At 40.9% G+C, this 25,209-nt stretch overlaps 1 protein-coding gene across 2 annotated transcripts in view; it reads left to right on the forward strand.

Moving 5' to 3' along the window:
• The window catches only part of LOC120538058 (tyrosine-protein phosphatase non-receptor type substrate 1-like), a 30,718-nt gene extending 15,316 nt beyond the window's left edge, over positions 1 to 15,402 (forward strand). The window contains exons 3-7 of one of the 2 annotated variants that reach the window (XM_039767463.1): positions 5,968 to 6,096; positions 6,586 to 6,610; positions 7,090 to 7,128; positions 12,471 to 12,501; positions 14,648 to 15,402. In XM_039767463.1, the coding sequence (XP_039623397.1) occupies positions 5,968 to 6,096; positions 6,586 to 6,610; positions 7,090 to 7,128; positions 12,471 to 12,501; positions 14,648 to 14,953 (530 nt within the window). In that variant the 3' untranslated portion in view covers positions 14,954 to 15,402. The remainder of the gene's footprint in view (positions 1 to 5,967; positions 6,097 to 6,585; positions 6,611 to 7,089; positions 7,129 to 12,470; positions 12,502 to 14,647) is intronic. The other variant, XM_039767465.1, reaches the window with a different exon arrangement.
• The last annotated feature ends 9,807 nt before the right edge of the window (positions 15,403 to 25,209 follow it).

A 25,209-nucleotide genomic window follows, 5' to 3' on the forward strand; every position in this document is an offset into this window, starting at 1 on the left:
TAGTAAAACACGACCTCCCCTTCTGAACCCATGCTGACTGTTCAGAATAACTCCTGTCCTTGTCATGTGTTGCTCAATCTTATCCTTAATAATTCCTTCCATTAATTTTCCTGTGATGCTTGTTAAGCTTACTGGCCTATAGTTGCTTGGATCTGCCCTGTCACCCTTTTTATATAATGGGATGATATTTGCCATTTTCCAGTCCTTTGGAATCTCTCCAGTGCACAGTGACTTCCTAAAAATATGTGTCAAGGGTTTATATATGTACTCACTAGCCTCCTTAAGAACACGAGGATAAATATTATCTGGGCCTGGTGATTTGTTTGATTTCATCTTATTTAATCTGAGCAGCACTTCTCCCTCTACAATTTCCAAATCCCTCAGTACCTCCTTAGTAGTTGTGTTTACCTCTGGCAGGTTATCCACTTGCTCACTTGTAAACACCTCAGAAAAATGTAAGTTTAGGGCATCTGCTATTTCATTGTCTGTATCTTTTAATTCCCTTTACTATTCCTGATGAACTTGACCTCCTCCTTAACTGTTCTTTTACTACTAAAATACTGAAAGAATCTCTTGGGGTCTTCTTTGCCTTATCTGCTATATTCCTCTCCAACTGTCTTTTAGCCTCTCTGATATCCTTCTTAATGGTTGCCCTCATTTTCTCATACGCTACGGTTCTCTTTGCAGTCATTAGTCTTATATGCCTTATACAGCAGTTTTTCCTTTGCAACTTCTTTTTAAATCTTTATTAATCCATCGTGGAGATTTTTTAGTTTCCTATTACTTCCAAATTTAGGTATGTATCTGTCCTGCATTACATGTAAAACATTTTAAACCTGTTCCACTGCTCCTCGACTGTCTCCACATTTAAAAGCTTATCCCAGTCTATCCTACTTAGACTTTGTCGCATCTGCTCAAAATTAGCCCTACTAAAGTTCAACTTAACAATTTTAGTCTTTGCATCTGTACTCTTACAAAATACTGAGAATTGTATTACATTATGGTCACTTGACCCTAGTGGTTCAATCACCTCTACACCCTCAATTCTATCCTGATTATTACAGAATACTAAATCCAGATAGGCTTCACCCCTTGTTGGTGCTTTAACATGCTGTGTTAAAAACAGTCGCGATTACTTCTAAAACTCCTGCTCTTGTGCTCCTCCATCTGTAAGGTTATCCCAGTTAATATTTGGATAATTAAAGTCCCCATGACTATAATATCCCCTGTAAACTTGCCTTTTGATATTACTAAAAGATGTGTGTTGAAATTACTGTCTGAATTGGGTGGTCTATAACACACTCCTAAAATGAGACCTTTTTCCCTAATATTTTCCAGGCGAAGCCACATGTCCTCACTAAGATGGGGCTCATCATCCAACTGAAGATGACTTACATTTAATTCCTGTTTGGCATAAACAGCAACCCCACCTCCTTTTCTGTTCTGTCTATCCTTCCTAAAAATGTGTATCCCTCTATGTTACACTCATCCCCATCTTTGTTATTTAGCCAGGTTTCCGTTATTGCTATAATATCATAATTGTGCTCTGCTACATACAACTCCAACTCACTTACCTTATTTTTGATACTTCTAGCATTAAGGCAAGCTATTTTTAATGTGTTAATCCTTCTATCTTTACGTGTTTGCTTAAAATTTACATTACTATGCATTTTTATTTCTACACCATTGTTTGTTCTTCCATGTATAGATCTAAATCTGGCCTGTCCTAAACTCCCTGCCCCCCCATTCCCTAGTTTAAACAATCCTCGACTAGCCTACACATACGCCTCCCCAATACATTGGTGCCCCTCCGGTTCAGATGTAACCCGTCACGCGGAACAGGTCCCATCTGTTCCAAAAGGAGTCCCAATGCCCCATAAACCTATACCCTTCTACCCTGCACCAAGATTTGAGCCACGCGTTAAGCCTTCTAATCTCCTCAATCTTACCTGGACTGGCGCGTGGCACAGGCAGAACTGGAGAAGACTACCTTGTCAGTTCTGCTCCTCAGCTTGGTACCTAACTCTTTGAATTTGGATCGCAGAACTGACAGACTACCCTTATGTATGTCATTTGTTCCAACGTGGACAATGACAACTGGATCCACCCGCTCTGGCCAAGAGCCTATCCACCCTTCCAGGGAGGTCTCCCACCTGTGCTCCCGGAAGGCAACACACCGTACGAGACTCTCTCTCTCTGGAGCACACCTGCGCTTCAATCCCCCTAATGATTGAGTCCCCAACTATCACTACCTCTCTCTTTTTGGGAACTGGTTTTGAGGTGGCCCGTTGGGGCTCCTCAACCCTGCCTACCACCTCAGAATTATCAGAGTCACCGTCCAGCTCCGCCAGGACATGATAACGGTTAGACACTTCTAATTCTGGGGTTGATGCCCCCGGACAGTGTGCACCCTTTACCTTACGCCTTGCGACCGTGACCCACCTATTCCTACCTGTCTGGTCTGGAATCTCCTCCAGCGCCACCTTAGGGGTGCACACTATCTCTAAAGGACACCTGGGCCAAGTCCGCCAATTCTCTATTACAACGCAGGTCAGCCAACTCCTCCTCCAGTTCAGCGACCCTGAGCTCGAGGTGCTGGATCAGCTGGCATCTCTTGCAGATGTAGCCCTCATAGACAACTGGCTCTTCCAAACCATCATCTAAAAGTCCAACATCCAACAGGACTTGCATTGCACTGGCCTCATTATTAAAATTTGATTTGGGATTACTAAGCTGCCTTAACTATATATATATTTTTTTCTTTCTTAAAATTAAATTTCTTCTTCTTTCAGCTGCTCCTTAACTTAAATGGTAACACTAAGATCTGCTACAGATATTTTACACCTTTTCCCCTTAAGCTCCTGTACTGTTCTCCCTCTCAGCTGCCTGCTGTTTGCCTTTCTATGAGGTTAACTTTACTTTTCTCTGTCTCTTCTAGCTTTGCGCTCTTCTTACTTATAAGCTCTTCACTCGCACTGTTTGTATTCCCCCGTATTAATGAACCAATACGCTGTCGCCCACTTAACTGTTCTGCCTCTGGACGCTAAGGACTGTTTAATCTAAAATAAACAAATAAATAAAACTTTACTACCTTATTTGCTCCTACTGCTCCTTGTGCCTGAACGGTGTCTTAACGCAGGCCGCTTACCTGCGCACTACTGAGTTTCCACCTTTTACTGCTTTGAAGTCAGCCGCGGCCTTTTTTTCTTTTCCTTTAAACTAAGGAATCGCTGTTACGACGACGCGGTTATTTATTTACAAATGCCGATATCAGTTACTGCTGCTTTCTACCCTGCCGCCTCGATGCTAATTCAAATACAGATAACAAGAAAAAGAACAAGTACAAATAACTTTTCCAAGCGCACTTCCAAACACCCAGCTACTTTTGCTCTTGTGCGGGCGAAAAAAAAAGCAAAAACCCTTCTAAAGGGAAAAAAGCTTTAAAAATTCCCACACGGTTCCTTAGAGGCAACCAAAACCCAAGTTTTTAAGAGCAAAATGTATTTTTTTAATGTAAATCTCACACCACAGAACAAACCAACACTCTCAACAGACTCTAGCGTTTGCAAAGCACACGTCAGCACAAAGCACACGTGACTCTCAGCTCAGCACGATTGCCAATCAAAACTAGTAAAAAAAAAGGTTTATTTGCCTCGGCAGTGACATTCATGTGTCTGGTGACTCTTCCTATGAAGTCAGTAGACGGATTGGGAGAGCATGGAGGGGTCATGAGGTCGCTGGAAAAGGGTGTGTGGCATTCCCGATATCTATGCAAAAGGGCCAAGGTCCAAGTCTTTAGAGTCCTAGTCCTTCTTGCTATATGGTTGCAAGACATGGACTGTGTCCACTGACCTGAGGTGAAGACTGGACTCCTTCAGTACTTTGACTCTTCAGAGAATCCTTGGGTACTGTTAGTTTGACTTGTGTTGCTCAAGGAGTCCCAAATGAGGCACATGACCTTTGTTGTGAGGGAACGTCAGTTACGGCACTACGGCCATGTTAGTGTGATTCCCTGAGGGTGATCTGGCTCACAGGATACTCATTGTTGAGGACCCAAGTGACTGGACCAGGCCAAGGGTGCGCCCATTTTCCGAGCTTGGGACTGGACCGCTTGTCTGCCTGGGGGGATTGCCAACCAGGATCCCCAAGCTGTTTCATCATGTGATGGATGCGACAATGTGCTGTACCAGTGAATGCTCCCCAACCTGACCTGACCTGAAAATCAAATGTCAACTTGTCAGATCTGAGTCCTTTGTATAACTTTGTTGAGATCTTCACTGAAACTCACGAGGAGACCCTTGTGAGGCTACCAGGGTATTTTTTTTCCTCAGGAGAAATATTTGAGAAGCAGGTGACCAAAGACAATGTCTCCGTTTTATTTTTTTCTGATTACATTGTTCTCAAGGAAAAATCAAAAAGCTATTAAGGAGATCTCTTTTTTTGATTATTCTTTGTTAAGAGAAAGAATATCATTTTAGAGTATCTCTTCATGGAGCCATTTTGAATATTGATGGGTGGAGCCATTTAGTGATCTTCGTGTCTGTTGTTGCCAAGGCAACGTCCCACAATTCCACAGCAATGAGATTGTGTGACATCATCGCCGTAACCCTATAAAGGGTCAAGTTATGCGCAGATTTGCTATAAACTGGATGAACTAAAAAGGGCGAATGTGCGCTTCTTGGTGTTTTTCATTCTCAATTTTCTGACTTACGTTTTTGATTCTTCTGTATTGTTTCTGGATTGGCAAAAGATCAGTTGGTGTCTCTTCGGCAGAACAATAGGCAATAACTGGTCCCATCTTATTGCTCTAATTTCACGGAATATACCCATTATGATTGGAATACATGTTTTGTACTTTTTATTATTTCATTATATTTGTTATAAGGATTCTGAATTTGAAGTCTGTTTTGGTGTATCTGAGTTCTATCAAAAGTTCAATGCCATTCTCAGACTTGTTTCACTTGATGACTTGGAAATAATACCCAGCACAGTCTGTCTGTGTCCGGGCTGTTGTTAATAGTCATTATTTTCCTGTATAAATCGTTAGTTGTTACGATAAAAAATGTCAGTTAAATATATCATATAGGAGACACACACAGTGATATTTGAGAAGTGAAATGAAGTTTATTGGATTTACAGAAAGTGTGCAATAATTGTTCAAACAAAATCAGGCAGGTGCATAAATTTGGGCACCACAAAAAAGAAATGAAATCAATATTTAGTAGATCCGCCTTTTGCAGAAATTACAGCCTCTAAACGCTTCCTGTAGGTTCCAATGAGAGTCTAATTTACAACTAAATTCAGACATTTTCTTTTAGATTTGGTGCATAGAGAGATGGAGTTCCCCTTTAATACCTCAGATTTCTGTAAATAAATATCATGAGTGCTGACATGCAGCAAAACCGCCCCATGTCACACAGTTCTATATTTGTTTTGCGGGGATTTCAAGTGCTCCTCATTTACAGTAGGAGACATTACTTTAAGCCAACAGAAAACTGAGCTGCAAACGGAAACAAATGAAAATGAGGCTTCTCAAGGGAGTCACTTTCCGGTTTAAGTGTGATTTGGCCCTCTCTCACATTTGTTTATCTAGTTGACAGCATTTATCTTTTAACCTGGGCGTTAACTTGCTTGTATTTGATGCGTATTTGTAAACATTTTATTTTTAAGTTCAACATTTTCTAATATTGATTAAACATAAAAATGGGATTAGGAGTGTACTATTTAATTAAACTCTAAGGTCTGCCCTTTCGTGTTCCAGGGGAGGTATTGCTGTAGACATGTTCTCTCCCTAGTCCTCCTATCAGAAGGGTGTCCTGATCTATTATATAGTGTCTTTCTTATCTATCTCTCTATCTATCTATCTATCTATTATATAGTAATAAGTAAGTAATATCTGCAAATGAGTGAATTTCCGACCTCCACGCTTGCAGTGGCATTGTAATTCATCTTTGTTTTCTTTGGCAGGCAACCAGAATGCGAGCACAGAAGATGCCGAAGATGAACTTTCGTTTATCCCACACATATCTGTGGCCGTCTGCATTTGTGTGATTCTGGCTGGAGTCCTAATCCATTATTGTTTCTTAAGAGCTCAGGGTAAGAGAAAACAACTGTCTTTGACTTTTGAGTGTGAATGATGCCTACAAAATAGCACACATACAGCATAGAGACACAATGACCAACCACAACATTCAAGGCACTACCAGGTGACAATGTGATTAATTTCTTTTCTTTTCTTTTTAATAAATTTGCAAAAATTCTTCAAATCCAGTTTTTGTTGTGTTATTCTACGATACAAAATGCCGCTAGATGAGGGGAAAAATAAATTAAATGATTTTAGCACAAGGCTGTGACATAACAAAATGTGAAAAACTGATGGGATCTGAATATTTCCTGAAACCACCACATTTATGCACTGCTCAGCATTCATTTTTGAAAACCATAATGCATTTTCAAACTGCATTTCGTTAAACTAACAAACACGTGAACGATGATTAAGACTGTGTGCTCAGTTGTTTATTTGTTAAATGATGTAGCTGTTAACATTCTTTTAATTAATTAATTTATTTTCTTCTTCCGTTTTAGGAAAGAACATCTCCACTCGCTACAGGTACTTTGACCGTGTGCTGCTCAAGTGATGATGTGCTGTTATTTATGACCGCTGTACCCCATTACATATTATTGTATGTCATCTCCCTCACCTATATAAGATGGCGGTGCACAGCTTTGGGCATCCAAATGTAATTATGTGGGTTATCTAAAGAAGTTGCTTGCCAAGTGACTGAACTAACTGCAGTCGATTGGTATCCACCTAACAAAAGTGGGAATTAATGCTTCATACTCTTTAAGTTTTATAAGAGGTCTAACTTTTCAAATGTTCCTTATCTACATTTGCCGCTGCTGTAATCAAAGTAGACTCCTTTTCTGTGGATTTAGTTTTACTTTGTTATGGACAGCTTGCTTCTCTATGGTTATTATCTAAAGCTGCATGTATGGTGATTATAACACAATAGTTTTCAGATAGTTTTATGGATACTTCTAAATTAAACCAGTCACGGTGTTAATGATGTCATTTCTCATCTCACACAGACGGTATTGTCTGAGGACACAGTCAGACATCAACTTGAGGTACGGTGTGGGTAATCAGCTTTACGAGTTTTCTTAGATGGACGTGGCTTGCTTGCTTTAACAGAGATTATTAAAAGTCATTCAAGCTCCAGTTGGCAATGGCAACCTTGAAAGATCTCAACCATCATTGTAGATGGAAGGGCATGCCCTCTTAGCATTTTACGACTTTGTTCACAAAAATGTCCACCCACATTTATTACTTTTATGTCTTTATTGGGCTGCCTTTGCCAACTGGCTGCCAAGAGGTAGTCACCCTGGAGCAGAATTTTAATCACAATAGACAAACACCACTGCTTGTTCTTCCTATTAGCCGACACTACTTTGCTCACCTTCTAACCCTCTTTCTACTCTTACAGCTATGCTTCTAGGACTCAACATAACCAAACTTCACTCCTCGAATAATTAAAAAGCAAATCCAACAGTAGTGGACATCATCATGGCCGGCTTCTGTGCATTTATCACCCAAGGGGAATTTTACCAAGACCTCAATGGCCTCATTTGTCACCGTATATTCCGAATTATTCCATGTTAAGAGCTGGCGAGGGGATCTGTTAGGCTAATTGAAGGGGGCGTTGGGATAGTTTGAGAAGGGTCTGTGTTGATTTTGTGGGGGATTTCAAATGTCACTCCTAATATTCACTGGCAGATTGGATATTTTTGAAAGCTTTTGAGGGTCCGTTCCAACATTTCATTGACCGGTATGTTACGGTTTAGTAAACCCATCTTTGCCTGCATAAGCTCCCCTGCTCTGTGTTTCTTCCCTGTGGTTTCAAAGGCCTCCTTTGCCATTGCATGATTTAACTTCCTTCCAACTCTCACCATGGAGAAGCCCTCTGGGTGACGGCTTGTGCCATCTATGCAGTACCATAAGAGGGAAAAATCGAAAAAAGCGATCTCCTTGATATCTCTTTGGGTTCTCTTCGACAATAATGAGATCAGAAGGAAGTTAAATGGAGACACTGTTTTTTGTCCCCAGTTTCTTTCTTCTGTAGTAGTAGTAGGCCCTGTTAGCCATTATGGATGAGCTGAAAAGTCAAGCAAAATGACCCCTTTAATTGGCCAACTGAACAGATCACAATAGGCAAGTTAACGAGGCCACTCAAGTCCCTTCTGTAAATTATAGGAGCTTGCCTATTGTGATCTGTTCGGTTAGCCAATAATAGATTTTTCTCCTGAAAACTTTACCCCGGCATTCTCACAAGGGTCTCCTCTTGAATGAATGTGGAAATATCAAAAAAATCACATAAAAGGCTCAAACAAGTAGAGTCTTGTTTTTTTTTCAGTTTTTTTCAGTTTTTGTATCATGTGCTTAGTAATATACAATGAAATGTATGGACGGTATTAATAAAACACTTTACTAGGATTACAAAGCTGTAACCCTCACAACTCATAATTGCTCTAATTTATATTGCTGTGCTCCAGTTAGATCAGGCACATTCCGGAAGAAAAGGCAAGCTGTGTGGCATAGTGGTCTTAAAGTCAAGAAGAGGAATTTGAGATTGTGGATTGAGGTAGAAGAATCCAAAGGTTGTGCGTCAAAATCCCACTTCTGACACCACTGTGTGACCAAAAGAAAGTCACTTGTCTGCCTGTGCTATATCTGGAAAACCAGCCCACCAGAGTATTGTAAGACACCTTGGATAAAAGCACCAGTCTAATAATAATGAAGTCCTAAAAGAGATGAAAACAAGATTAGGAAGTGATCTCACAAAATATACCAGGCTTTTCAAACCAAATTCTCAATTTGGACACCTTTTACATCAGCCATACCTCATGTTTCCTTTCTGTCTTATGGCTATTTGTCCTGAGGAATGTTGTAATGGCCGACCCCTTTCCCAGAGTGGCAACTACGCAACCAAGACCAGTGGCCTGGCTAAACTGAGGAATCTAAAGACAATACCAAGCCGTACCCCTTACAAGCAGTCCTTTCCCCCAATCGACAATTAAACAGGCAATGCAAGTCAAAGTGTAAAATGAAGTGCAGATATAATAATAATAATAATAATAATAATAATTCTTTGGATTTATATAGCGCTTTTCTCACTACTCAAAGTGCTCAGCAATTGCAGGTTAAAGGCCTTGCTTAAGGGCTTAACAGAGCAGAATCCCTTTTGGCATTTACGGGATTCGAACTGGCAACCTTGCCAGGCCAGATCCCTAGATATACTGAAAAGTGATAACTATATATATATATATATATATATATATATATATATATATATATATATATATATATATATATATATATATATATATATATATTGTAATAATTCAAAGGAGACAGCACAAAGGTTTGGGGTTTTCCAGCCCGTATATTGTAGATGATCCACAATAATGCAAAAAGAAAAGCAGGTCAAACATAAACTAAACAGTTCAAATGCGAGGCGCGAAGCATGGCGTGTGGCGATTTTATGAGGGAGGAGCCGGAAGTGAAGGAATACTGGGAAGGAACCGTGAGGGATGCTGGGACCAATGACGTCAGGACAAGATGGCGGAGGAAGGGCGGAAGTAAACATAGTGTGGGCAAAGCCGACTTATGGCAGCAGAGCGTCTTTTTTTCTGTAAGAAAGCACAGGGAGAAAGTTAGTACCCCGCCATTTCCTGCCGGCAAATGTTTTCCCAGGTGTGTTAAAATCCGTCCAGCGGTCTCCTACTGCGTGCGTGCGTGACAATATATATATATATATATATATATATATATATATATATATATATATATATATATATATATATATATATATATATATATATATAGTGAGACATGCCCGGACACCACAAAACTGAGACCACAGCTTTATAAAACAAACACAGTCCGGCACAAAACACAGTGCTCCCAGCACTAATCAACCCTAATCCAGGCCTTTCTCTCACTGTCCCTGGGCCACCTTTCCTTTCTCCTTCGTCCTGCTCCCACTCCCGACTCTAGCTCACAGATTGTAGGGAGGCGGCCCCTTTTATTTCCACCCGGATGTGCTCCAGGTCCTTGATGACGCTCTTCCAGGAGCACTTCCTGGTGTGGTGGAAGTGCTGCTCTTGCATCCAGAAGCACTCCATGCCTCCCTGGAAGACTCTTCTTCCATCTTCCCTGTTGTGGCAGAAGTAAATGTTTCTCGGGCTCCATGATACTCGGGGCGCCCCCTGGCGGTGGCCACAGGCCCCAACAGGCTTGAGCCTCCATGCTCCTCTCCCGTGGTTCTCTCCCAATCCAGGGCGGTTGCCCCCTCATGGCCTGGAGGACGTATATGCCACATCCTGGGCCATCCAGGCGTCCTGGTTGGGTCTGGCCCCCAGCTGCCTGTGACAATATATATATATTGGATTCAAACAGGCAATCAATAATATATATATATATATACATATATATATATATATACATACAGTGATCCCTCCTCTCACCGTGGGGGTTGCATTCCAGAACCCCCCGTGAAAGGTGAAAATTCATGAAGTAAAAACCACACGTTTATATTGTTATTTTCATATTGTCACGCTTGGGTCACAGATTTGCACAGAAACACAGGAGTCAGGGGCTTTAAAACACTGCAAACAAACATTTGTCTCTATTTCAAAAGTTTAAACTGCGCTCCATGACAAGACAGAGATGACAGTTCCGTCTCACAATTAAAAGAATGCAAATATATCTTCCTCTTCAAAGGAGTGCGCGTCAGGAGCAGAGAATGTCAGAGACAGAGAGAGAGAAAAGCAAACAATCAAAAATCAATACGTGATGTTGGGCTTTTAAGTATGCGAAGCACCGCACGGGAAGCATATTGTATATCATTGAGGAGTTTTATATAATACGTAATACGTGCTCTGATTGGGTAGCTTCTCAGCCATTAGCGTCCCTTGTATGAAATCAACTGGGCAAACCAACTGAGGAAGCATGTACCATAAATTGAAAGAATCATTGTCAGCAGAAATCCGCGAACCAGCGAAAAATCTGTGATATATATTTAGATATGCATACATATAATATCTGCAATATTTTATATATGAAACATACATATATACAATTTCTCCCACCAGCCCAAAGACACAAGTGAAAGACGCTATATATATCTTATTTATTTATAACAAGCGCACAAATAAAAGTAATCAAAACAATACAAAGCCCTCCCTTGTCCTTAAAAAATAAAGGAATAAATACAGAACACAAAACAAACTGCAATAAATGGTGAAATAGAACAAGTCCAAAGTTATTAATGTCCATCCATCCATCCATTATCCAACCTGCTATATCCTAACCACAGGGTCACGGGGGTCTGCTGGAGCCAATCCCAGCCAACACAGGGCGCAAGGCAGGAAATAAACCCCGAGCCGGGCACACACACACACACACACACACACACACTAGGGATAATTTAGGATCGTCAATGCACCAAATCTGCATGTCTTTGGATTGTGGGAGAAAACCCACGCAGACATCGGGAGAACATGCAAACTCTACACAGGGAGGACCCAGAAAGCAAACCCGGGTCTCCTAACTGCGAGTCCTGAATTAAATGAAATACTGTTCGACATGCTAAGTTTGCTCCTTCCAGATATAATGCGAAACGATCTCACCGTGTGAGTAATTGGCAGTGGTTGAAATAAATCCAAACCCCGGGGTTTCTCCGCAATGGCTGACGTACTGATGATCTGGTCAATGAAAAAAGCAGATGGTAAGGTTGCGCAATGAAAGGTAAATGATGATTTGGTGAAATGAATGTGAAATGGCTCCTCTCTCCTCTTGATCTCCTGTTCTCCTCCTTTGATACTTCCCTCCTCTCGTTTAAATTAAAACATCTCAAATGAAATTGGTGTATCAACAGGAAATACCAGTATTGGGGTTGCTGCTTCCCTGCATCATTCTTCCCTGTTTGTTTCCCGGGGACAACATTTACATAAACACACATCAGATTTAAATGCAACGATGCAAAAAAGACGCGACTCAGCACAAGACACACATTAAATATCTGCAGTCATGCAGCCCCGCTACAATGTTAGGAGAAACTTCTGTGACAAAGTTGTTTATAAGAATCTCCTTCATATCTAGCATCTCATTTCTCATTTCTCCTAAGGAATTTTAGGAGCAGCATTTATAACAAAGTCGATTCTTAAATGAAACATTAATGACAATTTTTTTTTGTCATTTAAGTCTTGTGAGCCATCAAAGATCAACCTTTGAGCAGTAAAAGTTTCCTGTAGCATGAGCCGGCCATGATGACCATTACAGGTGTTTCTCAATAAATGTGCATTTTCAGTAAAACCTTTAGCAGGCTAATAGGCAATGAAGACAAGAGAAGGTGAAATTTCTCCAATTCATTTTTTTAATTGTAATTTCTCATTCTTCTCTTGTTTTACAGTAATCAGAACGAAGAGGATGTCTCTTTAAACGTGAGTAAAGGAAATGATTTCAAACTTGGAAGACTGTGGATGTTTATTGAAATATTTTAATGAAATAATCGAGAATAAAATATTTTAAAGTATTTAAAGTAAGACTCTCTCTGCTTGGCTGTAATTAGCTGAGGCTGTAACTTGTAACATGACGTTTGATAAGCTTTAGAGTTGAGACGCTTGGTGAAGACGCCACATCATTTGCAGACAGTCGGTTGTAATGGTGGCTCGTTCTTCATGCTGTGACTGTAATAAAATAATAATATAATAACATCGAGCAGCTACTGATTTAGCAAAGAGGGATCCATCATATATCAAAGCCTTAACAAAAGAAATTCCACATTCTAAGGTTTAATGAGAATTCAAAAAAAGAACAAATCAAAAAAATTGAGGAAAAGGTTACTATGCATGCAAAATACAAAAAAAATTAAAAAAGAAATATGTTTCTTGTCTGTTTCATTATATTCATGCCTCTCTCATGCTAATCTTTATCTACAGTGTATACTGAAGGTCATGTGACTTTCTATGGTGAACTTCTTTACGGTTTGATGGTATGACAAAGCTACCTGAATTGACTTCACTTGACTTGGCAAACCAGTTGTTGAATTTTTTAACGCATAGCCAAGTCATTCTTATCTGAGAATATTAGATTAGACTCAATTCGATTAGATATACTTTATTCATTCCCAGTTGGAAAATGGTTAAAAAAAGAACTGAGGACAACATTTTTTGACAGAGTAAACCCACTGACACTTACGGATGCCAATAAATCCATAAACAAATGGGGAGAACACGCGAACTCCAGGGAGACCTCAGTGTAGGGAAGCAGGAATGACAGCTCTGCGCAACCACTCTACTGTATGTTAAAACACCTGTACTAAACCTACTAAACTTTAAAGGGAATCCTTCTTTTTCTTCCCCTTCAGAAAGAATTCACACCCCTTCACTTTTTTAATTTTTTGCAGCCTTATGCTTAAATTTATTTTTTAGCAAATCAAACAAAACTCAAACAACACAGCATAATTACAAAGCAAAATCAGGATTTTAGGAATTTTTATAATATTTATTGAAACTCTTTTCCTCTTTTTCAGTTTTTGAAAATGTATCTGAAATATCCTTCTCCTTCTTCTTTTTCTTCTTCCTCAATTTTTGAAAATGCATCTAAAATCTTCTCTTTCTTCTTCTTCATCATTTTTTGAAAATGTATCTGAAATCTTACTTCTTCAATTTTTGAAAATATGTATAAAAAATTCTCTTCTTTGTCAATTTTTGAAAATGTATCTAAAACCTCCTTCTCCTTCTTCTACTTCATGTGTTTTTTAAAATGTATCTAAAATCTTCTTCTTCTTCTTCTTCTTCTTTGTTTGAGAGACCTGCAATTACTTTCTAAATGTGGCGGAAGCCCAAAGTAGGCCTCTGCAGCTCCCCCTGGTGGCATCTGTGGAACCCAACAATGCTGAGCCTACCAATACCAAGTCCCAAATCACCCCATGGGACTCGGGGGTTGTTCAACCCCAGGGGGGTTTGGGGGAGATAACACCCTTCATAAGTCAACCGCCCTGTCCTTCCATTACGGAGATGTCCTGGTTGGGTAATGGCACCGGCTGCAATCCATCACAAAATATATTATTATTATATGTATATAATATATATGTATATTATTATACATTTTTATATATGTGTGTATATATATATATTATTTTATATAATAATAATAATAATAATAATAATATATTATACAGTATATATAATATATATTATATTATGTTTGCTTTACTTTAGAAAAGTTTCATATAGCTAATTAATATACTCCATGATTAAAAAGTTACTGTATAACTTCAATTTGAAGAATACTGAAGTTATGCTTTAAGTGCGGCTGATAATAAATGGATGCTTTACATGTCAGATTGTCATTAAACAACAGAACATTTTAAACGCTCCAGGTTGGACATTTTCCTACTGCAGTCTTAAGTGTCACCAACTCGACATGTCACGTGTTGATTAGCACATGCAATTAAGAATTTCTCTTTACATTGTACACATGACAATGATGTCCTATCATAGGTTTGAATGTTGCCACATGGTCTTCTCTCGCTGAGAAAACATCCCAGTGTTATGGACTATTGGGATTTCTATCTCTTTTCAGATGACTGTCCCCAAGAAACGGAACCGCAAATTCCATGAGGGTGAGAGTGACACCAGCGTAAGCTTACAGCCAGCTAAAGAACACCATCCCGAGAAGCTGGCCAGAGAGGAAAGCGAAAGACACCATCTTCAGCAGCAGGGGCCGCACCAAGTGAGCTATGCCTGTCTGGACCACCTGCGATTGGAGCAGAGGAGGCGGGCGCAGTCAGCAGAGCCAACCTCACCAGGCAGCACAAGCACAGAATACGCCGTTGTGAACGTTCGGAAGGGGGCGCCTAAGGTGCAGCAGTTTGAATTGGTCTGTTAAGCATATTTAGTGTGATGTCCACTGAGAGTGCAGCAATCTCCTACTTGAAATGTCACCAAGACATGCAGGAAGGCACAGGACTGATGCCAAATCACAGTTACTACTACTGCACATTTAAAGCCAGCAGCCACACCGCCTGCACTTCAGAACAGGTCACCCACCTGCAGCTAGGCATGGTTGGGCCCGGCTAGTATTTGAATTGGAGACCATCTAGGAGAAGGCTCGGCTTGCTGATGGAAGAGGTGTTGGAGAGGACAACAGGGGGGCACCTACTCGGTGGTCTGAATGTGGATTCCAATACCCCAGTGCCATGACGGGGACACAGTGCTGTAAATATGGTGCCATCCTACAGATGTGACATAAAACCAAAGACATGACTCTCTGTGGTCATAAAAGATCCTTTGTAAAGAGTAGGGTCTGGCTAAATTGCCCTCTATGGCCTGGTCATTCTGGCCCCCTAATCATATCCTGTCTCTAATTGGCTAACTATTTCTCTCACCACTTCACCACCTAATAGCTCATGTGTGGTGACCATACTGCCCTCGCATGATTCTGGTTAATGCTGTGCACTAGAGGTCGTTGAAGTGGCTCCCCACTCACTACGTAAAGTGCTTGGAGTAGTGAGAAAAGAGCTCTATAAATGTAAAGAATTATTATTATTATTATGCTATTCAGTTTACAGTACTTTACAGTGCACTTTTTTTCCAAAGTGCAATATTGCTTCTACCAGTAGGTGTCAGGATAATTATGTTTTTTTACATAAATATCACAGAGGGCTTCCTGACAGAACCAGATTTTCTATTACAGTTGATGCGTTACCAGCGTCATACATTAGAAGTCAGTTAATATTGGGAACTGTTATGAAAAGTCAGTCTCATGTGGATTGTGAGAGCTGCACGTCTGCCAAAATTGGAAACAATCAGACTGACCAGAGTCACTGCAAAGCCGGACTGTTTAATGAGGGCATCTTCAGTTCATGTGCTTACGAGGAGGGGCTAGGTCCTAATAAGGGGCTTAGAGAGATTACATGTGTATAAGCAGCTTGAGAGTTGCAAAGGCTTTTATTCAGAAATAGACAGGGTGTCTAATCTGGTAGGGGAAAGCCAGTTCATGTAGATAAAGTGAAAATGGAAAAAAAAGGCGCTACATTAGATAGATAGATAGATAGATAGATAGATAGATAGATAGATAGATAGATAGATAGATAGATAGATAGATAGATAGATAGATAGATAGATGGATGTGTAAGGCACTATATAACAAATAGATAGATAGATAGATAGATAGATAGATAGATAGATAGATAGATAGATAGATAGATAGATAGATAGATAAAATGCACTTGTGGTCATGTGAGGAATGATAATTCCACAGAATAAATGTTGGGGCGCCAACCTAGACATCCCCATTTACTTCAATGTCCTTTAAGGTAAAAAAAAAGGGAACTTAATTGTGCAAGTAATATAAATAACTTAACAAAATTGCCTCCTGGGCTTGCAATAATAAAGCTTCTCTTTCTGTCCTGGTCTGGCTAGAGAGCTCCATCTTGTGGGTTGTTTGGTCAGGTGATTGACTCCTCCTTCTGGCCAGCTCATAATTTATAGGCCGGTGACGTCTAGGGGTGGAGTCATTTTCCCTTACTTGATGTCTTCTCAGCACCGTAGAAGAAAAGGGAGAGTGCATGATTAGTGCTAGCACCCTCTCTTGTCCTAGAGGGGTAACACTTACCTCAGATGAGACCTGAAGGTGATCCTCATGCATGACACACTATAAAATAAATAGAAAGATAGATGGATGAAAGGGAATATATGATCAATAGATAGATAGATAGATAGATAGATAGATAGATAGATAGATAGATAGATAGATAGATAGATAGATAGATAGATAGATAGGCCATGTAATTTTTGGTGTGCTGTGTTTACACGGTCAAAATACAACATTTTATACACTGAAAACTGCTTCAATTACATTTCAACCTGCATTTGTTTCCTAGAATCATGCACCCTGAAATGATCCGATTTTAATTGTAAATTCTGTGAATTTGTAATACAATTTTGCCTTCACAATATCTGCAAAATGTGTGCTGTTTTTGTTGTTCACTCTGTAAAATGGGTAAAATATAAATGTATATAAATAAAATCATCATCTGCTTGCTTGCCTGCTTGTTTGTTCATCAATCCCATAATACCACTTAAACTGATTTTCACTAAATTTTTGCATGTACTTTCCCGAAGGTCCAACTTAAAATACAGAGGATATGGAATATCTTGGAGAGGGGTTTTAATGCAACGTGGCGACACAAAAGCTAGTGCTAACACAAGGACTACATATCCCATCAAGCAGCAGGAGTTCCCTGGGGCTGATGGGAGGACACCATTATTATAAGTATTGTGGATCCACTTGACTTCTACAAACAGCAGTTACAACATGTTCCTGTGGAAATGAATGATTCTGCTGTCAGTAACGGTGGAAACTTTTGAAGCTCCGTTCCAGCTATCACAAACACTTTCAGCTGGGATTCCTACACTACTTTCATGACTAAGAAGGCTCAGCAACCAATTCCAAATAAACTAAATACTTCCCAGTCCATCATACTTTAATTCTGCAAAGCCATTGAAAGTGTGGCCACGTTCTCCATTGTAGTCTGCTGTGCTCCAAAATAACAAATTGCAGTAATTACAGTTATAATGTCCATCCATTCAATCCATTATCCAACCCGCTACATCCTAACTACAGGGTGATGGGGAGGGGGTCTTTTGGAGCCAATCCCAGCCAATACAGAGTGCAAGGCAGAAAACAAACCCCGGGCAGGGCGCCAGCCCACCACAGACACCTAATCTTACAGCCTGTAATTACACAAACCCAAGACGAGTCAAATTTCTTTTCTCTCCTTCTGCCCTCCTGCTGATTCCCAGACTTTGATTCCCTGAGGTAAGACAGTGGGTCTCTTTTTAAGCAGGAATGCTGCTGGTACAGGTGGTCACATGGGAACCAGGGAGTTCCTCCCCTAACAATGCCATCTAATGCCACTTGGGACTCCCTGTACTTCCAGACTCCAACTTCTATGCACCCAAAAAGCTGGAATCCCTCGAGAGGACCACTGCCACCTATCTTATGGGGGATGGAACTGCTGCTTGTCTCTGACTTCTGCAGGTCCATCTCTTATATTTCTCCTGCCATGCAATAAATCATTTTCTCTTCCAGCCGGGATGCCCGTCTGTCCTCCATTGCACTTACATCAGAACAATATCAGATAATTCTGGAGGAAATAAACATTTTCAAGATGATCTGGCTGCTTGGTGGTGGACCATGAGGTGTATTATAGCCATACTTTACAGGGGCCATTCTTTTCTACGTGGCTTGCTGTCCATACAAGGCTCAATGACTTTCTCCATACATGCAATCCATGTGTTTTAGCACCTCAGTAATTTGTAAAAGATTTTTGAAAGCAAAACCTCCATATTTTGAACAAAAGTGAGTGGGCTGTTTTTCCATAGTGCTAATCCCAGCGGCACATCTTCAGCACCCGTCCAAGTTAATCCCAGTTGCACACGCCAATTGATTTCATTCTGTTCTCATCTTTTTGCTCTCCTCCTGTGAACACCTCCACCACTTTCTTATGATGCCTACTCGTCTCATTTCAATTAAGAGCTCCTCATGGAGGCCGCTAATCTCTTCACTGAGCCTGGTGAGTTTAGCATCTGTTCACACTGGCAGAAAAAGAAGTCTCCTCTAATTTTAGAGAAGAATACACTGTGACACTTTGTATAAATTATTCTATATTGTTAATCTAAAAAATGTACAGTGGATTCATGAAATACTGCGGTGGGCTGGCTACCCTGCCCGGGGTTTGTTCCTGCCTTGTGCCCTGTGTTGGCTGGGACTGGCTCCAGCAGACCCCCATGACCCTGTAGTTAGGGTATAGCAGGTTGGATAATGGATGGATGGATTCATGAAATATTCAGACCCCTTCACGTTTTTCATATTTTGCTGTGTGGCAGCGTTGAGCTAAAATCGTTTCAAATAATTTTTTCCTCACATCAACCCATAGAAATGAAAAATAAAAAGGGAGATCCCCTAAATATCTTTTTGGTTTCTCCTCGACAACAATGAGATCAGAAAGAAATAAAATAAAGACACGGCCTTTAGCCTCCTGGTCCTCAGGTTTTTTCTCCTGAATTCTCAGAAGGGTCGCCTCTTGAGTTTCTGTGGAGATTCCAGCCAAGTCACACAAGGGGTTTCCGATCTTCCAAGTATCATCTTGACTTTTTATTTTACAATTTGAAAGAGTTTGCATTGTATGCTCAGTAATATACAGTGAAATGTATTAACATTTTTATGTTCAGTTAATTTGAAATTATGTTACATTTATTTTTTGTAGTTTTGTAGATGAGTTTACATAAATGTAGCCCACAGTTTGAGGGCTGAATATTTTTTCCAAAAAACAAAAGCAATGGTTTCATACAGAAATCAACATAAAACGTCTGTTGTTGCATGCTGTGGCTGCCAGTTTGCCAAGAATTTGTGGGCAGGGTTGCTGCCAGGCTGTCTTTGTGTGGCTGGGACACAGTTGCAGTTCATTGCCATCTGGTTTCTACCTCTTATCACTGATAAGTGGCAGTCCTCCCTGGCGAACATTGTCAGTACCACGTTTAGCTGGGGACCAATTAGCTGAAGCTGGAACTTCACATTCGTTTTTCGATCACTTGTATCAAAATCTGAGTCCGACAAGTCATAATCCAGTTCAGAGAGAATACGAAAAACGACGTCCACGGAGTGTTTTGCTTTACGCATTCGCCAGATGTCAGTGCCATTTTTGCCGTTGTTTGTGCCTTGCTACTCACACGAGCGCAGGAAATCTCGGTCAAAACCAATGAAGCTAACTTTCCTTCTAGCATCGAGAGACCAACTAAAACATAACAGTTGGTTTTGTCACAGTTTACTGCCAATAACCATCGTCAACGCTTCCTTTTGACAAAAGTTGACATCAGCTCTGAAAGAGTTAAGAATAGGGCTAGATAATTATTCAGATTTAATGGGGTATTGTTACGTTAAGATAGGGTGCGGGGTAGCAGGAGTTATGAGAACTAGGAAGTTATTGTAAGTTTGTGTGTGGATTAATACGGCTTTCTGTCCTGAGTTTCATTTAGAACTGTGGAACTACAGTCAAATTAAAAAGTATGTGGACCCCTAGGAATTCTCTCTATTTATGTCTAATTCCTATATAAAACATGGTTGTATCTTCATGTCAGTCACAATGATGAACAAACACAGCCTCCTATAACTAAAGATACACGGATTTTCAGAGAAGCTTTGATTATATTGAGTAAATCATTCAAACTGTGAAACTGAAGGTTGGAAAAAGTAAGTGGACTCAAAGTTAATGACTTTTTAAAAAGCTCATTGCGGTCCAAATTTAGCACACCTGGAGTCCATTTAATGAAACGAGTTCAGCGTTGTGGCCCAGAATGACTTTGATTGGTAAAAAAAAAACACTATAAAGTTTGAGCTGGAGCTTTTGACAAGAAGCATATCCAGATGGGAGTCACGCCTCGCACAAAAGAGGTGTCTGAAGAGCTACGATGGAGGATTGATCATCCACAAGGCTTTATCCTGGGTTCGCTGTTATTCTCAATCTATATGATTCCGTTAGGTCAGATTATCTCAGGGCACAACGTGAGCTACCACAGCTATGCTGATGACACACAGCTGTACTTATCAATAGCACCTGATGACCCCGATTCTCTTGATTCACTAACACAATGTCTGACTTGTATCTCAGAATGGATGAATAGTAATTTTCTCAAGTTAAATAAAGAGAAAACTGAAATCTTAGTGATTGGCAATAATGGATACAATGAGGCTATTAGAAATAAACTGGATACATTAGAATTAAAAGTCAAGACGGAGGTAAAAAGCTTAGGGGTAACTGTGGACTGTAATCTGAATTTTAAATCGCATATTAATCAGATCACTAGGACAGCATTTTCTCACTTAAGAAACATAAGTAAAGTTAGACCTCTTATATCACTGAAAGATGCTGAGAAATTAGTTCACACGTTTGTTTTCAGTCGACTAGATTACTGTAACGCACTCCTCTCAGGACTACCCAAAAAAGACATAAATCGTTTGCAACGAGTGCAGAATGCAGCTGCTAGAATCCTAACTAGGAAAAGAAAATCCGAACACATTTCTCCAGTTTTGATGTCACTACACTGGTTACCTGTGTCATTCTGGATTGACTTTAAAATTCTGCTTATGCTTTATAAAGCCTTAAAAAATCTGCTCCTTCTTATATATCAGAATGCCTGACACCTTATATTCCAAATCGTAACCTCAGATCCTCAAATGAGTGTCTCCTTAGAATTCCAAGAACAAAACTTAAAAGAAGTGGTGAGGCGGGCGGCCTTCTGCTGTTATGCACTTAAAATCTGGATTTGCCTGCCAATAGGACTTCACCAGGCTGATACAGTAGAGCAGTTTAAAACACTGCTGAAAACACATTACTTTAACATGGCCTTCTCATAACTTCACTTTAACTTAATCCTGATACTCTGTATGTTCAATTTCCTCATAATAACTATTCATGGTGGCTCTAAAATCCGTACTGATCCCTGCTCTCTCTTCTGTTTCTTTTTCCGTTTTTGTCGTGGCAGCCTGTGCCACATCCACCTACTTAAAGCATCATGATGCTCCAACAATGAGGGATGAATTAAAAGCCAGAAGTCTACATGACCATCATCATCAAGCCCTTCCATGAGAACCCTAAATCCAAAGAGGACTATTTCATTTATGTTAGGTAGAATGACCAGAGGGGACTGAGCGGTCTCATGGTCTGGAATCCCTACAGATTTTACTTTTTTCTCCAGCCGTCTGGAGTTTTTTTTGTTTTTTCTGTCCACCCTGGCCATTGGACCTTACACTTATTCTATGTTAAATAATGTTGACTTATTTTATTTTCTTACTCTGTCTTTTATTTTTCTATTCTTCATTATGTAAAGCACTTTGAGCTACTTTTTGTATGAAAATGTGCTATATAAATAAATGTTGTTGTTGTTATTGTACATAAGGCTGGAAAGGGTTACAAAGTCATCTCAAAGATTTGAGATATTCATCAGTCTACTGTTAGGCAAGTTGTCTATAAATGGAGACCTTTTGGTATTGTGGCTACTCTGCCTAGAAGTGGGCACCCTGCCAAGATGACCCCAAGAGCACAACGCAAAGTCAGCAATGAGGTAAAGAAGAACCCTAGAGTGACAGCAAAGGACTTGAAGAAGTAATCAGGACCAGCTAACATCTCTGTTCAGGAGTCAACTATACACAAAACATTGAACAAGAAAGGAGTCCATGGCAGGACACCAAGAAGAAAGCCACTGCTATCAAAAAAAGACATCGCTGAATGCCTGAAGTTTGTGAAAGAACACTTGGACATTTCACAACAGTACTGGGAAAATGTTTTGCGGAGTGATGAAACCAAAATTGAACTATTTGGGAGGAACAAGCAGAACTTCATTTGGTGTAAAAAGGGCACCGCATATCAACATCAAAACACCATCCCTACGGTAAAGTATGGTGGAGGGAACATCATGATTTGGGCCTGCTTTGCTGCATCAGGGCCTGGACAGCTTGCCATCATTGAGGGGAAAACAAATTCACAAGTTTATCAACAAATTCTCCAGGATAATATAAGGGTGTCTGTCCATCAACTTAATCGCAGAAGAGGCTGGGTAATGCAACAGGACAATGACCCCAAACATTGCAGCAAATCTACAGCATGATGGCTTCAGGAGAACAAACTTGACCTTTTGGAGTGACTCCAGTCAGAGCCCAGATCTCAATCCTATGGAGATGCTGTGGAATGACTTGAAAAGAAAGAGCCACACACAGAAGACCACCAAAGAATATGGAAGAGTTAAGGCAGTTCTGCAGGGAAGAGTGGGCTCAAATTCCCCCCGCACAATGTGCAGGTCTGATCTGCAGTTACAGGAAGCAACCGGTTGAGGTCATTGCCGCCAAAGGAGGGTCAACCAGGTATTAAATCCCAAGGTTCAAATACCTTTTCCACTACCACTGTGAACGTTGATTGCGTTTGTAAAATAAAGACATGAAAGAGTAGAATGTTTTGTGCGTCATTAGCTTAAGCTCATTGTGTAGATCAGTAGCTGTGACTTAGATGAAGATCAGATCACTTTTTATGACCAATTCATGCAGTAAACCAGATCATTCCAAAGGGTTCACATATTTTTTACTTTGACTGTATATAACATGGCAAATAATTATTGCTTGATTTACACAACAACGGAGTGGGTTAATGTGAAACACCAAGGACTGGACACGTGTAAATTCCTGCCATAGCCACACGGTGTTTTGCAGTTACAAATCACATGACCCTGGGTAGCAGTCTAACCCTGTTAATCTTATATATATAATTCATTAAGGCAAGACAACCATGGAAAGCACGCAGGAAGGGGCGTGGATTCACTAAGCCGCCGACAAGTGAGACACCTATGGCGCATGCAGGAAGGAGCCACGCCCACCAACTCCAAGAGCATTGGATACGACGACAACTCACAGAGCCACGCCCACCAACTCGGACGCGATGACACAGAAAACCGCGCCATTTATATTCGTCTGTCGTAGAGGTCACATGCAGCTCCGACCCACGTTGACTGTTAATAGAGGCATGTTTCTCGCGGAGGTGAATCGCCATATGCGGCGTGTAAAACTGTTTGCGAGGGGTATCCCATGGGATCCTTAAAACGTTCCTTTACAACTGAGGTTAAAACACAATGAAGTGAGCAGTCTTTAAAAAACGAGTTTTCGGTTACGACGCACGACCGCGTGCACCATAGCAAACTCTTTTACACGCTACATACAGCAATTCGCATCCGCGACAAACATGCGTCTTCTTAGATACTCCTGCACTTTGTACACACCGTGGTCGGGTGTCTTGGTGGATTATATATAGAAAGGCAGCCAAAACCGAACAGAGCAATGAAAAGTCTACATGAGTCACAGGTGCATCTGGACTGTACAAAGACGATAACGACTCGAGTGACAAGTTAGAGGTGGGCACATGAGCGGGCAGTGTATACTGAATGAGAAATCAGCAGACTAGCATGACGGAGGGAGCGGAGTGGATGTCCTTCTCCTCTCCTCCCGTTCCACCCTGGCCCGCGCACGACGATTGTGTGTTGGTTCGTTCCGTGCATTGGTTAAAACCCAATGAAGGAAGCAGTCTTTGAAAACCAATTATCCCTGTGCCTCTGTTTCATTACCGTCTCATCTACTTCACCAATGCAGGCCCCACAACAGGCGATCCGGCAGGCATCATTCCCATGACCCGCCAGGCAGCCAACTGGGTAACCAAAGTCTTTGGGTTCAGGGGGGAGTATGGTTACAAAGCTGAAACTTAAAGGAATTGACGGAAGGGCACCACCAGGTGTGGAGCCTTTCGCTTCATTTGACTCAACACAGGAAACCTCACCCGGCCCGGACATGGACAGGATTGACAGATTGATAGCTCTTTCTCGATTCTGTGGGTGGTGGTGCATGGCAGTTCTTAGTTGGTGGAGCGATTTGGCTGGTTATTTCCGAAAACGAACGAGACTCCTGCCTGCTAAATAGTTACACGACCCAACAGCGGTCGGCGTCCAAATTCTTAGTGGGACAAGTGGCTTTCAGCCACGTGAGATTGAGCATTAACAGGTCTGTGATGCACTTGTATGTCCGGTACTGCACGCGCGCTACACTGAATGGATCAACGTGTGTCTACCCGGCGCAGGGAGGTGTGAGTAAGCCGTTGAACCCCATTCGTGATGGAGACCGTGGCTTCCAATTGTTCCCCACGAACGAGAAATTCCCAGTACGTGCAGGTCATACGCTCGCACTGATTACGTCCCTGCCCTTTGTAAAGCCCCCCATGGTCGGGTGACTTGGTGGATTATATATAACAAAAAAGCAGCCGGAACCACAAAGAACAATGAAAAATCAATGTGGAAATCAACTGAGGCGGTGTTTGGAAAATTAACAGTCAACGTGACTCACAGGTGTGTGTGGACTGTACACAGATGACAGCGACTCAGGTAGGGAGTTGGGGGCGGGCAGTGCCTACTGAACGAGCGCCGTTCATCCCCGTCCTTCGCTTTGGAAGGAGAAAGCGCGACGGCGCTCCTCCGGTTTTCAGTCACGGACAATTGTATGTTGGTTCGTAGCGTGCATTGTTGCAATGTTACTTTTCTTGGTGGTTTATT

The sequence above is a fragment of the Polypterus senegalus genome, chromosome 10 (genome assembly GCF_016835505.1).
Source record: "Polypterus senegalus isolate Bchr_013 chromosome 10, ASM1683550v1, whole genome shotgun sequence".
NCBI lineage: Eukaryota > Metazoa > Chordata > Cladistia > Polypteriformes > Polypteridae > Polypterus > Polypterus senegalus.